A 16064-nucleotide genomic window follows, 5' to 3' on the forward strand; every position below is an offset into this window, starting at 1 on the left:
CCTTTCTGCTGCAGGAATGGATTTAAAGGAGAATTTACGCTGATCCGCTTAGAAATCAAGGTGAGTTTAGGTGCCAACCCTCCCAACCCCAAAATCCATCAGGACAACGGCATCGTCCACCTGAGTGGAGTTTCAGCTCTGAGTTTCACTCCAAAAGCCATAGGGAGATGCAAAGTTATGTGTCCAGCTTAGCTCTTGGCAAGGGAGATCTCCAGACACTTCCTCTCCGTTTTTCTGTCTCCAAAGTTGAGCACCTTCACATGCACACATAGTTTAATTCCTGCCCAAATGCAGCTCCATTTTTGCAGCATTTACACTTCCAGAGCTTGTTTTTGGCCCATTAGATCATTCCATTCCCTTGGAGAAGGGACACCAGCAAACCCAAGCAACACTCTGAGCTCTTTGTTATCTCTGCTCACAAACACAAGGGAGATAAGGAGTGACAACATGGATATACTTTAGGACTGGAATGAGGAACAAACCCTTATTTCCAGCCCATCCCAGACACCACTCCCAGTGCTAACAGCACCACTGGAGGAATCTGCTCAGCAGGCCCACAGCTACCTCAGCCCATTTCTCCAGCTGCATCACGTTCCTCTGTGGAACATCTTCCCACAGGAGCTCCCCACCAGCGAGTCCACAGCCCATCCAGTGGGACAGGAGGCCTCTCCTCTCTGATGTGGTGCCAAGTGTGAAGCCTAAATTAATACCAGCTCTTGTATTTTCACTTTTTTATCCAACATGCCATGAAAAACCAAAGCAAGGACCCACCACTGCCTTCCAGCTCATGGGAAAGAAAATATATTCCAGTGGCTACGGCAGCAAATCAAGAAAAAGGCTACACCTGATTTATGTTTCTGCCTCTCTGGGTTTGGGTGCCGGAGATGTTTCTCCAAGATATTTCCAATTACTGCCCCAAGTTGCTCGTTACAGCCCCCACAGCTCAGGCACACTGGGACTCGCTGGCAGCTGGGCTCCTTTATATTGAAATATGTCTCATAAACGAGCACTGCAAGAAACAGCCCTTTGAATTCCAAGGGTAACAAGCTCTTTTGGTTTCCTGTGTTCCAAGGAGTTCTGCCTGGGACAGACACCCGTCTCTTATTTCCCCTTTTGCTCCTCGTAACAGCCGGGACACAACAGTGACATCAAAGGCCTCAAGGCTCTGGTAGCACCTTGTCTGCAGAAATTCACCAACATTTTTCCTGTCTAAAAAGTGCTGGTCCCTCACTGCAGCTGCAGAAAAGCCAGAATTTAATAACAAAACCAAGTCCTTGATGACTTTTAGCCAGAGAGATGTTTTGGGTACGGATCGCAGACAGAGCACCCAGTTACTCTCTTGATAATAATAATATCTGTATTTTTCTGCTTGCAGTGAAAATAAGTAGGGATTAATTACTTTAAAAGCCACATGCTCGTGCTCTTTGCAGGTAACAGCTCTGCCCACTCCAGAAAATCATTCCTGAGGAGACAGGAACGTGACCTGTGCCCTCGGACACGGTGAACATGTCCCGTCTAACCCCACACCTGGGGGAATGCTCAGACCAGGAACATGGTCAGCAGCAAGCAACCACCCACCTGGTACAAGGGCCTGCAAGTTCTCCATGGTTTAATGCTCCAAAACCCACTAAATCTTCCCCATTCCCACAGGGAAGCAAGACCAGTGATGCCAATGAGCACGGAATGATGATCTGGTGACTGGCAGACATTGAGACTGAACCACTAAAACTTCACTGTGCAGGCCAAGACAACTGAAGGCGTTCAGAGTGGGTAAAATACAATGTAAAATGCAACAGAAGTGCTCCTATGGAATCCTCTGACCTTGGAAATCTGGAGACCTGATGCCACTGGAAAAGAAAGAGCAGAGGTTCCCCAGATCCCCGAGGCTCAGCTCCGGCCTCTCCCTGCAAACACTGACAAAGTCGTTCTGTTGAGCTGTGAGAAAACTGCTGGAGGATGAAGATGTTTAAGAGTGAACATATTTTCAATCTCTCTCTCTTTCTCTCCAGAGTTTGATGGAGCAAAAAATCACAGTCTTGTTTCCCTGACTGCTGGACAGAAGGTGTGTTCTGGAAAGCACTTGAGGAACAGGCAAATCACTCCATTCATCCCTGAAAAGCTGTTGCCTGCATCCCGAAATATGGGAGACACCTATGAGTCTTAGCAGGACTGCCCTGCCAGGTCTGGGGGGAGGGGGATGAAGATCTCATTCCCAAAATTAGGCAGGTAGGTTATAACTATGGAGAGGACAGGCAGGAGGAACTGCTGCAGCACTGAGATTATTCCGAGGTCACAATCCTGTCCCAGTCAGCCCAGCTCAGCTCCCTTCAAAGGCAAAGCAGTGGGATGATGATTTGTGGCTGCTCTGAAATAAAAACACAATTCTGCTGAAAACCCCAAAGCAATATTGCTCCAAGTCACAGAGCTCAGGGCTGCAGCACGTGCTCGAGAGGTTTCCCTTATCCCAGTTTCTATCCCAACTCCAGAGATCATGAAAAAGACTCTTGGCCTTCAGTCCAAGGAAAACACACCACTGTCACTCTTTCTCCCTGCTCCTGAAGTTCAGCAGCTGGATTTCCAATGTATATGGCAGACAGTTCCTCGTTCCTGTGTTAACAAGCAGCTTCAGATGATGTTATTTCAATCCCTCTTCCTCTCTCCAAGAAAGAACTGGAAAATTATTGCTCAAAAGAGGGTTGGCAGAGAAATGCAATAGTTCGAGATCATTAAATCAGGGGTAAAGCACAAAAAGCCACTTGGAGAGCTTTTTGCTTTCCTTGAAGCCCCGAGCTTTTAATAGAAATCTGAGTTTCAAGTCATCTTTTACATGACTTGAGAACTATTTCTCTCCCTGTTGCCAAAGCCAATGGCTTGGCTAATGTGTGCTGTGGAACCTAATGACATTAGAGCATTAAAATTAATCTTGTGCATAATTAAAAGCCCCAAACACTGTAAGTTAATTTTTTTTTAATTTAAACTCCAGGCCATTACAAAGACAGCAATAACAGCACAAGCTGGAACCTGCCTGAGCAAAACCTTATTTACGGAGTCCCTTCTCTCTCCTTTGTAAGGAAATTAATTTGGGTTATGAAGTAGCGCAGACTGAAAGAACAACAAGTGCCAGAGGAGTGAAATGACCCGAGTAAAATAAAAATAGAAGAAGATTAACAGGAAAAAAACCCCGTGGCTGGTGTAGTGAAGGGATCTTTCTGATCTCCTCTAGATATTGGATTTTATTTAAGATCAGCATATTGACCTACAGCAGCCTCACACAAACATGGAACAGGGCCAACCTCAGCTTTACATTTCATTTAATCCAGAGCAGAGCCTGGCCTGAGATGTGCTGAGGCCACTCCCCATCTACAAAAGAATAAACTAAAAAATCCCGTTTTAAATGTTACTTTAAAAAGCCCCAACCAACCAAAACAATCCCTGTTTTAAATGCTACTTGAAAAAAACCCAACACATAACCAACAACAAGACCCAAATCACAACTGACTTTTTGTCCCTTTCTGTCCAAACTTTACCAAATTCCAAGGAATTTAAGTAGCCCCAGAACACGGTGTAGAAGATGTGACACATGAAATGCTTTAACACCTCTGGGGTGCAGAACAGCCACCATTACACCCTCCAGCAGCAAATACAAGGAACTGATTGATTTAACTTCTTTTCCATAGTTTCACCTCCAGGAATTCCTGAAAAAAAGCAGTTTTCCATAGAAAACACAGCCAAGAAGACAAGTGTGGTCTGTGTCAATCCATGAAATGCCACACCAGGGATGTCACAGGACTCAAACCAAAGGTAATGACCTGGAGAAACAGGCTGGGTTTTAAAAGGCAGCTACAGAAATTGCAATTTTTAGTGAATTTCAAACTGTAAATCATAAAATTTAAGTTTAAAATTGTAAATTTGTAAACTGTAGAGTTTGCTTAGATGTTCCTTTTGCAGAGGAAAAGCAAAAGCCTCACTAACCAAGGTTGGGCAGGTGGAGGTGTGTGACACTGGCGTGACCCTAGGGTGGGACACTGGTCTGGAACAGTGGTGTGTGACACCGGCTGTCCTTTGTCTGGGAGAGTTTTGATGGTCCACTGCATTTCCCCACGTGTGGTAACACTGTGCCACATTTTTATAGCTGGAAAAAGCCCCGCTCCAGGGGTTTTGGGAAATCCCTGGCCCAGGATGTTCATCCCAAGGGCTTCAGGGCCCAAGTGTTTATCAGGCTCATAAATCCAGAGCCACAGGTCCTTGAACCAGCAACTCACCTGGGGGACAACAGTGTTTGTGGCTGCCCCATCCCTGGAAGTGTCAGGTTGGACAGGGCTTGGAGCAACCCGGGATAGTGGAAGGTGGTGGAATGAGATGAGCTTTAAGGTCCCTTCCAACCCAAACCATTCCATGATTCCATGCAAAGCAGTGTCCTCTGAATTCCCCCTCCAACAGCCCTGTGTCACTGTGAAAGCCAAACCCTTCTGGCTCACACAAACCCATCCCACCCCAGGACACACAGGGGCCTCCTTTAGGAATAACTTCGAGGGTGTTTTATCCCTGCAAACCAAGATCAGCACTTTGCAACCACAACAGCTATGCAGCACAGCAGGAATTTTTCCAATAGAAACACCTGTTGGAAGAAGAACCCCAGAGGCCCCTTTCCTTCATCCTCCACACCGGCCCACGGTGCCAAGGCTTACCTGGGACAGGACTCTTGCTCGAGTTGACACTCGGAGCCTCCGCGCTCTCCTCCAGCTGCCCATCGGCTTCCGGCTCTTCCTTCTTTTCAGCATCTTTCACCTCTTCGCTAAGAGTAGTTCTTGTGCTCTCCTCTCCTTCTAAATCCCCCTGGACAACAGGGAGGGCACTCGGAGACGGGAGAGGAGGTGGAGAAGGAGTTGTAGTGGGAACAGCAGCAACGGCAACCGGAGGAGACGGAGGCGGTGGGGTGGGAGGTGGGGTGGGAGGAGGAGAGGGAGCGGCGGGAAGAGCACTGGGAGATGATGGCACGCTGTCCCCTTCTGCCGGGGGGGCCTCGGGGGGCTCTGGCTCCACAGTCAACGGCGCAGCTTCGGGCTGGGCTCCCTCTGCCCCGCCCTGGGCAGCAGCCCCCGCATCATTAACGCCGCTGGCCTCGTTAATCAGCTCGTTAATTAGCTCCGCGCCGCCGGGCCCTGGGGAATCGCTACTTGCTACGCTGCTGGGCTCCACACCCCCCTCGGTGCTCGGGCTCGGCTCCTCCGCGGGCGCGGGCTCCGGGGCCGGGCAGGGCGTGGCACTGGGCACGGGCATCACGGGCATCATCACGGGCATCATCACGGGCATCGCCTCCTCCTGCGGGGAAGCCAGTTCGCATTTCTCCTCCGGCTCAGCTGGGGCTTTGCTGGACACGGTGACAGCAGCAGCGGCAGCAGCTGCAGGAGCAGCTGCCACGGGAGCGGCGGGAGCGGCCGGGAGAGGAGATGGAGCAGGAGGAAGTTCTGGGGGGGGCTCCACGGGGGCGGAGGCCTCTGTGGTCTGGCCAGCTTGATCTTTCTTCTCCCCAGCAGGCTCTGGTCTGAGGACTGGAGAAGGTGGTTTTAATACTGGATCTGGTTTTGGCTTCTCTTCTGGGAAAGGAGAATAAAAAGGCAATGTTACAAAGAGCAAGGCAACCCATGTTCCGGCTCGGTGTCTGAACCCCCTCGGTTCCCATTCCTGCTTTCTGCCAGGAAGCTCCAGGAGACACCAGAGGCACCTGCAGCTCATCTGGCATCTAAAGGAAAAGTCCAGACAGCAAAGCTGAAAATGCAACCCCTGCTATCTTGAGAAGAGAAGGATCTGGGGAGACTCATTGTGGCCTTCCCGTGCCTAAAGGGGGCTTATAAAAGAGAGGGAGAGCGACTTTTTACAGGGACAGAGAGTGGTAGGACAAAGGGGAATGGGTTAAACTGATTACATGAGACGTTAGGAAGAAATGTATCAAAGCAAACCCCAAAATATTGTGCCCAGAGAATAATACTGAGCCCTGAACTGACGCTGTGATCAGAGAGGGACCCGGCGATACCGTCCCTGCCGCGCCCATCACGCAGCTCCCACAGCTCTGCTGCAGCTCTGGGCTGCTTCCCACTCCTTTGCCACAAACCTTTTAGGATCCTGCAGGAACACTAAACTCCTTCAGGCCATTGTCACACCAGCAAAAATAATTCTGGAAAAGCCAGAGGCACAAACCCTGCTCTTCAGATTAGGAAATCAAAGGCCACAACTGACCCTAAATCATCCAAATTCAGGCAGAACTGAAGAGGTTTGGCTTTTCTTGGGCTCTTCAGCTCTGCTGGATTTCCATTTGGGGCTTATTCAACAACTCAGCTGCAGGGAAAGGGTTTTTGAAGGCAAACAAAAGGATTTCTGAAGAAAAACCAAAGGGGTTTTGAAGGAGAACCCATCTGAAACTGCCTGGAGCATCGAGTCCCACCTTTAAGAATAGCTGGAGCAATAACAAGCTCTTCTTCCAGCTGTCAGCAGCACTACAGAGGACCAGGGCCAAAGCAGTAGTTTAGCAATTTAATGAGGCACCCAGGGAGAGGGCTTGGGAGGAGGAAAGAGATGGGAGAGAGTGTCCCAACAGCTGAGTTTGGTTCTGGAGGCTCCACAGAAGAAAAAGGACCCAGGAACTGGTTGAGAAAAGAAAACTTGTCACCTCTGCTTTCTGCAAGGTCCTTTGCAGGAACTCAGGGAGCATTCCTGGCATTCACAGCTTGCTATTAACAACTGCCTGGATATTCTCTCCCTGAGTCAAATGAGAATGCTCAAAAAAAAAAAGCATTTGAAGTGTCTAGAAAAACATTCTGAGAGATAAAACTCAGCAAAAATGCACAGCTGGGTTTGACACCAGTGGTTTAACTCCTTCCTTCAAACCACACCTTCTCTGTCCACAGCTCCAGGCTGTGTGTGCAACACTCCATCAGAAAAATGATTTGAGGAGGGGGGATTTCAGAGAACAAAGGAACAGATTTGGCTAATGAGAAGCAAATCTGAACTTGAACCCCCATCCTGGAGAACAAACTTCCAAGTGCTGGAGAAGGATCACCCATCCCTGCCAAGTGTGACAGAGTCACGTGAAATGACACAACCGGGGAGGGAAAACACAAATCAACACAATTCATCCCGGCTGGATCAGATCCCTCTTCCTAAATATGCTGAGATCCTTTCTCATGTTAGACAGTATTTATGGGAGCTCCAGGCTGTGCAGGAGGAAAGATCAAGAGATATTTTTTTTTAAATCTCCACATTAATATAAATTTTGCAGAATTATTCCTTGAGGGTCCTTTCACACACTCAGCAGACAGACCCTGCTGCCTTCCCCCTGGAAAAGCCAGGACTGGGCTGCTGCACAGACTGCCCAGAGCTGGGGATGAGGAAGATTTTACTGGATACAGGGATTCCTCTCTGCTCTGTGGTGTTGATCTGACAATAACTGCTGGGCTCGCTGCCATTTTTCCATCTTTTGTCCCGATGCAAACACTCCCGAAGCAGCACCAGTGTCAGCAGAGGGGCTTTGGAGCTTCCCAAACTCCGGGATGTGACATTAGTCTGTTTTCCACAAACCCTGTTGTACATTCTCCACATCTGATACATTGCAGGGTTTGGAAAGAGGTTTAAAACGAGGATAATACTCCAAACATCCCCCTGAAACTGTGCAAGTGCAGTAAAAGTGGGCAGCTCTGATCCCACGCAGTTATATCCCACTGCAATTCCTGCACAGCCTGGCCTGCAGCCAGGTTCCACATGCCCGGCCTTCAGCTTGACCTGGATTCTCCAGCAGTATCCCTGTCTCCAGCAGCCTGGCTGGTATATCCACACCAGGGGCATCTATAGGAACAGCTTGCCCCTAAATAATGTGATTTTTCAAGGTATTATAGCAGCAATTCCTATACCTGGTCCAGTGGAACGTGTCCCTGCTCATGGAAGAGAGCTGGAACGGGATGAACTTTAAGGTCCCTCCAACCCAAACCATTCTGGGATCCTGTGAAATGCCAAATGCTTGTCTTTTAAAGAAAAAACCACAAGGATATTAAAATGCAATGCAATGCCAAATCCAGCCTTGGGAATGTCTTCAGCACCCAGCCAGCAGCAGATCCTGGCAGTGAGGGATGGCAGAGGCCGGGTCTGCCGGCACAGGACGTGGCTCCACTCCGGGTAGGAGCCCGTGGGAAGGGGCCAAATGCTGCTCACAGTTACCAACAAGTGCACAACCATCACAGGGTATCACAAAATCAGAGTGAAACCTTGACACCAAACTCCAGTGGAAGCGAAGGAGTGCAGGAGGTGAAGGGCACAGGGGGGAATCTGATCCACAGCAGAGGGGACTTCAGGGAAACAACAATGCTGGTTTTAATAAACACTTCAGTCATGCACCTATCCATCTATCACTGGTTAGATTTGGGAAGCAAAACCAGCTCAACACCAAAGTGAAAAATCATTTTGATACCTTGGCATGTGTTTCTGGACAACTGTGCTGCCCTCAAGTCACCAGCTCAGTTCAAATAAAATTTAATGGTGTCTATTAATTAATGTCTATGACTGACACCAACCCAGCACTGCTCTGCCCCCCCAGGCCCTGGCCCAGTGCTCTGGGTGTTATTCCAGGGCTCTCCCTGCAGTGCTTACATAAATGTGCTCTTTAGCAATTTTTGGACTGGAACAAATGTTTGACTCTTTCTGGGATGGAACAGAGATAAACACAGGAAAGCTTGGCAGTGTTAAACCCCAGTCAAGTCCTGATCTATATTTAAACCAGCACTGTCAGAGCTCTGTAACTAAATAAACACTTAGTTCCAGTTTGCTCACAGTCCACAGAATCACAGAATATTCCGAGTTGGAAGGGACCTACAAGGATCATCAAGTCCAACTCTTGCCTAAGAAGGGATTAAGTTAAAGAGAGAGAAGAGGGAGAAGACTTGTTTGTCCTGGAGATCCATGTTTTCTAACACAGGGGTGAAATACTGTGATGGAAAGTGCTGGATTTTCAGAGATAAAGAGTTCAAGGAGCTCCTGGTCCTGTGGTTTAGTAGTAGGTGGTCCTGTGAGGAGCAGGGAGTTGGACTTGAGGATCCTTACGGGTCCCTCCAGCTGGGGATGTTCTGGGATTCTGTGGCTTTACAGCTCAGCATCAGTTCTCTCCAGAGGGCATTTTAGTGCCTGCATCGTGTTCAGCAGTGCCACCAGCACCGTGGAGCACTCAGAGGATGTCCCTGGCAGCGAGAGGGACTTGGGAATGTCGGCAGAGGGGACGTGGGCCGGGAAGAGCAGCTGTGCCAGAGCTGGGCAGCAGCAGCAGCAGCAGCCTGTGAGCTGAGCCAGCACAGCCACAGTGGATCTGAGGGACACCAAACCCATCCCCCCCCCTCAGGTGACAGGGACACTGAAGGTTTGCACCAAGATCCAGCCAGAGCCACAGTCCCACTTCCAGTGGAGATGGGACCAGACCATCTCCCAAAGGTCCTTTCTCAGCTTTTTCCAACCCATTTCTAGACACTGCAGCAGTTCAGAGATGTCTCACTGGGGCCATAAAGGAGCAACATCTGCAGTCAGTGTTTGATTCTGAGCCCCAGGGATGCTGCCCTTGGCTCCCCAGCAGTGACCTGCTGCAGTTGGGATTGAGGGACATCAGAGAGCTTGGCTTCCTCCCTTTTTTTCCTTGAGCTGTGCTGCTGTGGGGCTTAGTTTTTCTCTCCCAGGTGACGAGTGATAGGACAAGAGGAAACGGCCTCAAGATGTGCCAGGGGAGGTTTGGATTGGATATCAGGGGAAATTCCTTCATGGAAAGGGTGGTCAGGCACTGGAAGGTCTGCCCAGAGCAGAATAACCATCCCTGGAGGTGTTCAAAAACCTTGTGGATGTGGCACTTGGGGAAGTGGGTTAGGGATGAACACGGCAGGGAATGGTTGGATTTGATGATCCTGGAGGACTTGTCCAACCTAAATGATTCCATGTTTCTAAATACTCTGAAATAAAAGGTCTCAGCAGGCTCAAAGTTTAAAGGCAACGCTCAGGAGGAGAAGATGGAACTTCCCAACTCCCCTGCACAGGTGGCTGCAGGTAGAACCCTTGGAGGCTGTGACACCCTGGATAACCAGGAAGCAAGGAGTGGTGACAGCTCCATATCCCAACACCCAGCCCATTGACAGGAAGCTGGACACACATCAGGAATTAAGCTTTGAATGGCTACAAAATTCCAGTGTGGGAAGAGCCCTGGAATGTCCATCGGCTCTCCTGGGACACTCCTCAGAACAGTTTAAAAATATCTCCCTTCCAATGTATATCCCAGAATATCCTGGGTTGGAAGGGACCCACCAGGATCACCAGGTCCAACCACTGGCCCTGCACAAGACATCCCAAAATCCCCCCCTGTCCCTGAGAGCACTGGCCAAGGGATGCTTTTAAAGAAACTTTTTCCATCTGTGCCGTTTTTACCAAAGTCAGCAAAATTTGCTCTGGGCTTTATGAGCCACTTTGCACTTTAATTTTTATTTTTTTTTAATTAAAATTGCCCACTCCTGCAGGACAGACACACGAGCAGCTCTGGGGGAGCCACATGATCCTCTGGTTCTGTGCCACTGCTATGGCTGACTATCCAAACGATCCAAAGCCTCTCTGGCTGAAGCATTTCACTGAAAACACACTGTTTTCTGGAGGATGGCACAGGGGTGAGAGGAGTTTCACCCTTCTACCTACTTTAAAACAACGTTTAGGACATAGAAGCTCAAACACAATTATTTTTAACCAGTTTCACATTAGCAAATTCCAATTAATCCCCTTAGCAACACACTTCAGATGTTCCACTGGAGAGAGAGAAGTCCCTCCCCTCCTATTTCTGCTCCCTGCTTGTCTCCCTGCCAGAAACCTTCAAACTAAAACAAGAAAGGAGGGGAAAAATAAGGGACTAAAAATAATCAGGGAGGAAACATCCCCGAACCAACCTTGCTTGGAGGCGGTGGCCGCAGTGCTGGGGGTGCTGGCAGAGAGGTGGGGGGTCTCCACGGCCCCAAATCCTGCAGGGCTGGGCTCGGGGACCTGGCTGGGCACCTGCTGGGGGGGAAGGACAAAGGGGTGAGAATGAGCCTGGGAACAGGAAAACATGGAGCAACAGGCAAGTGGGGAGGTGGGATAGGGGGGGATAAAGAGGAAAAACCAAAGGCAGGGAAAATAAAGAGGAAAGATGCACAGGTTGGTTGGATACGCTCAAAAAGTACATGGGAAGGGGAAGGAAAGGCAGCAGGGAGAGGGAAAAAAGAACAGCAAGGAAGAGACAGCACAGCACAGTTGTCAACACACTTGGTTCTCCCAACATTTCTTCTGGGGCAGCAGGAATGTTCCTCTATGTAGGACACACACCAAGGCTCCTGGATCTCTGTGATTTAAGTTTCCAGGGGCAGCAGGAATTTTCCTCCATGTTTTTACATTCCCTTTTGGGACTTGACTCCTTCCTCAACTGATCATTTATTTCAACCACCTCAGAGATTTCATGTCTATTTATTTCCTTTTCTCTGTATTTATCCACTGGTGATGTGTGTAGGAGTGTATGAACAGTGGACAGATGTCTCTCCCTGCACACACATCACTCATCAGCAGGAAAATCGCCCAGTTTGGGGTGGTTGTATGAAAAAATCACCCACAACCAGCCTTGGGGGTGGGACCTGCAGGGCAACATGAGAATAAAACCACCTGGGCAGCAATTTAAGGCAGAGCAGGAGGAGCTGATTCCCAAACAACATGGAGAGAGCCTGAGATTGTCTGTGTGGAAGAACAAAACTGCAGGACCAGCAAAGTATGAAGAAAGACTGAAGGAGCCCCAGCTTGTGGCAGAGAACACATATTTTAATTAACTCCCATCATTAATGGGCAAACACTTCACTTGTGTTCATGAAGGTTTGGTAAAATCCTTTGTATTTAATCACAGAATTTAAGGAAGATCAAGTAACTGCCCCAACTCCCTCAACTTCAAAGGTGAGACACTTGTTTGAGTGAACACAGACGGGGCAAGGTAGCTACAAAATCCCCTTAATTACACACCAGGGACCAGGAAGAGAGGAAAATGGGGCTAAATTTCAATTTCCTAATCCCAGGTGGAAAGCCAGGCAGCTCCCTGCAGGTGTCAGCTCTCACCCAGCTCCACACCCAAAACCTCCTCCAACATTGACAGGAAAATGGATTTTTAAACAATCCAAACCCAGCAGAATGCTCAAGACATTGGTGTCTAATTCCTGCTTTCACACAGGCTCTCAGAAATCCAGGAAAAATCTTATTTCCCTATGCAAAGAAACTCTCTGTCAACCTGCTCCTCTTCTTTTTCCTCCCATTTCCAGCTTTTCCAGGTGTTTCATCTCCACAGATTATTTCTTCAAGACACTAATTTTTACCATTTCAGGGGGATTGGGAAAAAGCACATCTGGAAAAATAAGAACCAAAATCTCAATAGGGGTGAAGGGTTGAAGTTTTCTTTGGGATTGCTCCTCTTCCAGGAACGAGCCTGATCAATCAGCTGGAGAATGGATGAAGAACTGCAGCCCAACCTCCAGCTGAAGGAAAGAAGCCAAGGAAAACCCAGCTTTACAAATGAGTAGCTTTAAAGAACATTTTTCACCTTGCCCTCAGCAGATCAGGACTTTCATTTTATAGGAAATGTATGGATGAAATCCATGGGGAAAAGGAAAAGGTGACAAGAACCCCATGAACGAAAGCAGACCAGTGAAGAAGAAACTGTGAGCCCAGAAACTTTGTGGGTCAGGAACTGTATTTCCTTAAGAAATGTGGGAAACACTCATTTATTTTGTGGGAATGGTCGTGCAAATGAATAAGTGGTGCTTCTGCACTGAGCCTTGCAGCTGCAAAATGGAGCATTTAGAGACTTTCTAGGGAAAAGTCCCATTGAAAATCACTCTGTGATTTATGATGCTCCAAGGGCTGGCTCTGGGTTCTTCCACCCCACCAGAGACCCAGCAAACACAAGGTCTGACAAACTCACTGAGACCTGGGAGAGGTTTGCCAAGAAAGTAAGAGCATTTACTCTTTAAAAAGTGATTTTCTGTGGAAGTCAGTGCTGAGGAAACACCATAATCAGATCCTGGTCCTGGGTTTTCTTCACTTTCCCAGCAAAAAACACAGTGTGGAAAGTAAGTGTTCTGCTAGAAATGGACAGATAATATCTCCATGGCCCTCCAGCTTCTCTTGCAGGAACTTTAAAGCACTTTCATTGCTAAAAAGTAATTAAAACCCACTGCTGGAGCACTGGGAAACTCCACCTCAAGCACTTCTCGGTCAGCGATGCTGAACACGGAGCAGGAGCTGCAAAAAGCACAGAAATGGCTCAAAGCACAGGGCTCATCTTGGCAGCAAAGCTCATTTTCTGGACAATTCCATGAATTTTTTGATGTTAAGCACAATTCCACGAATTTTTTGCTATTCAGCACTTAATCTATTGAGAGAAGAAGGTGCTTCAGGCTTGTGTTAGTGAAGCTTCAGGTTTTATTGAAGTAAAAAAAAAAGAATTTTGAGTTTAGAAAATCAAAAAATAATTTGAATTTAAATAGAATATGGAACATTTGGAAACCTATTTTTATTATAAAAGCACTTCTTTTACAAATATGGGGGACAGGGAGTGGTCTACAGCAGTGCCTTCCTGCACTTCTTGAGGAAGTTTCTTCCCCTGTGCTTGGAACATTTAAATATGAATGTGATTCCAGGATCACATAAAGAAGCTTTATTAGAATTTAATGTCATTATAAAATCTCACTGGACTGGGAGTCACGTTGATTAGATGAGGAGGTGATGCCTTGCCAAGCCCTGAGGTTGTACATTCACATCCTGAGGGTTCAACCAGATGAAATCCCACCAAGCCCCTCAGGAGCAGGGGGTGGAACAAACCACAGCAGCTCTTCCAGGAGCTGCCCATAAACCATGAGCATCTCTATAGTTATGGCTGAGTATTGAAAATTCCCTGATTTGAGCCTGTTCAAAACAGGAACACCCACACTGCTGCAATTCAGCCCCTGAGCACAGTTATTAAGGCTCTATTTAATTTCATCCAAGATATTAAACATGCTCCCAAGACTTGATTTAGAGAAGCTGTTGGGACAATAACTTGGAATTTTCCTGGCTTAAGTGGGCTTAAATTTTCAGTTATGTTACACTAATGAACTTTTTCTAGGGAGCCCAATTTCAGAGCTCTTCTGTGATTACCAAGAGTGGTTCCAAGCACCTCATCAGAAGAAGGCTGGATATTAAACAAAGGAGTATTTGCATACCTTGGAGGAGGTGATTGGACATCACTGCTGTGCTCTGCATACAAATTACAGCTGATCAAAATTCAGGCTTGTTAACCTCCTCTTGAAACACATTTATTTCCTTCTGGTTGACTTAATTGTAGTGTCTTAAAATAGATTTCAGAATGTAAGAAGTGCCTGGATTTGCTGCACCGGGCAGGAACGCCACAGGAGGCCTGGCTGGTTCCAGCTCTGCCCACTTCCAATGGGAAAGTCATTCAGCAGGAAGAAATGGGAAGAACATCTCCCCGGGATTCCAGTGTTTGACACCTACAGTGTCTCCTCTTATGGAAAGAAGTTTAACGGGTGCTGCCCACGATGGAGGAGGAGAAAGCAGGTGACAAAGCACAAGGTGGTGCCTTCAGGTGACAAAAGGATTTGATTGGGCCTGGGAATGACTGAAATCCATAACTATCCCACTGGCCTCATGAGGGGAGATCTGCAGGCCAGGCTCTTGCTGCACCTCAGTGGTCCCAGTTACACCTTCCTGGAATCTCAAGCTCCCACTCTGGCACAACCTCCAGGCAAGGTCGTGCTTCTGCCTCAGCACAGTCAGCAGGAAACTACTCACACGTGGAGGGGAGAGGAAGGTTTCAGCTCAAAATAGGCTGTTTTGCCTAAAAAGTTGGCAAAACCTGGTGACATCCAACAGGAAGAACATGGAAGAAGAAGAAATCACACCCCAGCCCCAGCCAGGCTCTGACCCACAGCCCCCCCATCACCTGGAGAACCTTCATGGCTTCTGCTCAGGCCCCCAGGCAGAGACTTGAAGGGGTCAGACTCAAAGGTGTGTGACAAGAAGGGATTTAGGAGCTATGGAGAACGTCAGCTTGGGATATTTATGATTTGTCCCACATCAGAAAAATGCCTTTTTAAGTTTGAACACAGAGAGGCCAAACGTGACAGATTTATCACGGCTCTCTGAGAAAATTCCCAAGCCCTGCTCCTTCTGGTGACTCTAAATCAGCACCACTAAGGCAGAAAGCCTTAGTTTGGACAGAGATGCAACTGAGGGTGTATAATCAATCACATGTGTGACATGGACTTTCCCCAGGTGCACAGGACTAACAGAAAAACATCTAATTTCTCACAGATATTTTGGCTCCTCCTTTAACACTGAAACTCTTCACAAGCTCTGAAATCTGCTGCTGATCCAAAGGGAGGGGGGATTGCAGCAGCACTGCAGCTCCACACTGACGACCAAAACCAGTAAAAACGACCAAATTTGGGAAAAAACAACAATCCTTGAAGGACATGGATAGTTTAGGAGAATGCAGGTGTCTGGAAGCTCAAGGAATTGGGATTGACACAGCAAAGCAGAGCAGAGCAGAGGCCCCGGGAGGAGGAACCTTCGCTACCTGAGGCGGAGTCGGGGTGGAGGTGGGTCTGACGATGGGGGGGGTGGGGTTCCTGCTGCCCCCTCCAGACATGATTTCTTCTGTTATGTCTTTGCCTCCCTGGTTTGGATCCCGGATTCGGATCTGCAGGATTGAACACAGAAATAACTCAAACAAGACCCCCCGTCACCGCTGTCCTTGGAGAGCAGCGTGGGCAGGACACGCTCCCAGCACACCCCAAGCACCCGGCACTGGGCTGGGCTGGGGCTCGGCAGGAGCACTGGGATGGGGTTTGTTTCCAGAACTTGAAATGCATGGCATGTCATCCCTTCATCTCCAAACCTCATTTAATCAAAACCTAATTTAATCATCAACCACACCAGGTCAGGCTAAAATCCGTGCCCCTTGTAATTCAAATCTGGTCTCTGCTGGGACG

The 16064-nt window shown here is 48.2% G+C and overlaps 1 protein-coding gene across 13 annotated transcripts in view; it reads right to left on the bottom strand.

Moving 5' to 3' along the window:
* The window catches only part of EIF4G3 (eukaryotic translation initiation factor 4 gamma 3), a 144514-nt gene that overhangs the window by 40117 nt on the left and 88333 nt on the right, over positions 1 to 16064 (bottom strand). For 10 of the 13 annotated variants that reach the window (XM_032709249.1, XM_032709242.1, XM_032709247.1 and 7 more), the window contains 3 exons: positions 15650 to 15772; positions 10950 to 11058; positions 4689 to 5597 (listed from right to left, as the gene is read on the bottom strand). In XM_032709249.1, the coding sequence (XP_032565140.1) occupies positions 4689 to 5597; positions 10950 to 11058; positions 15650 to 15772 (1141 nt within the window). The remainder of the gene's footprint in view (positions 1 to 4688; positions 5598 to 10949; positions 11059 to 15649; positions 15773 to 16064) is intronic. The other 3 variants (XM_032709241.1, XM_032709252.1, XM_032709251.1) reach the window with 1 other exon arrangement.

The sequence above is a fragment of the Chiroxiphia lanceolata genome, chromosome 22, assembly GCF_009829145.1.
Source record: "Chiroxiphia lanceolata isolate bChiLan1 chromosome 22, bChiLan1.pri, whole genome shotgun sequence".
NCBI classification, from domain to species: Eukaryota; Metazoa; Chordata; class Aves; order Passeriformes; family Pipridae; genus Chiroxiphia; species Chiroxiphia lanceolata.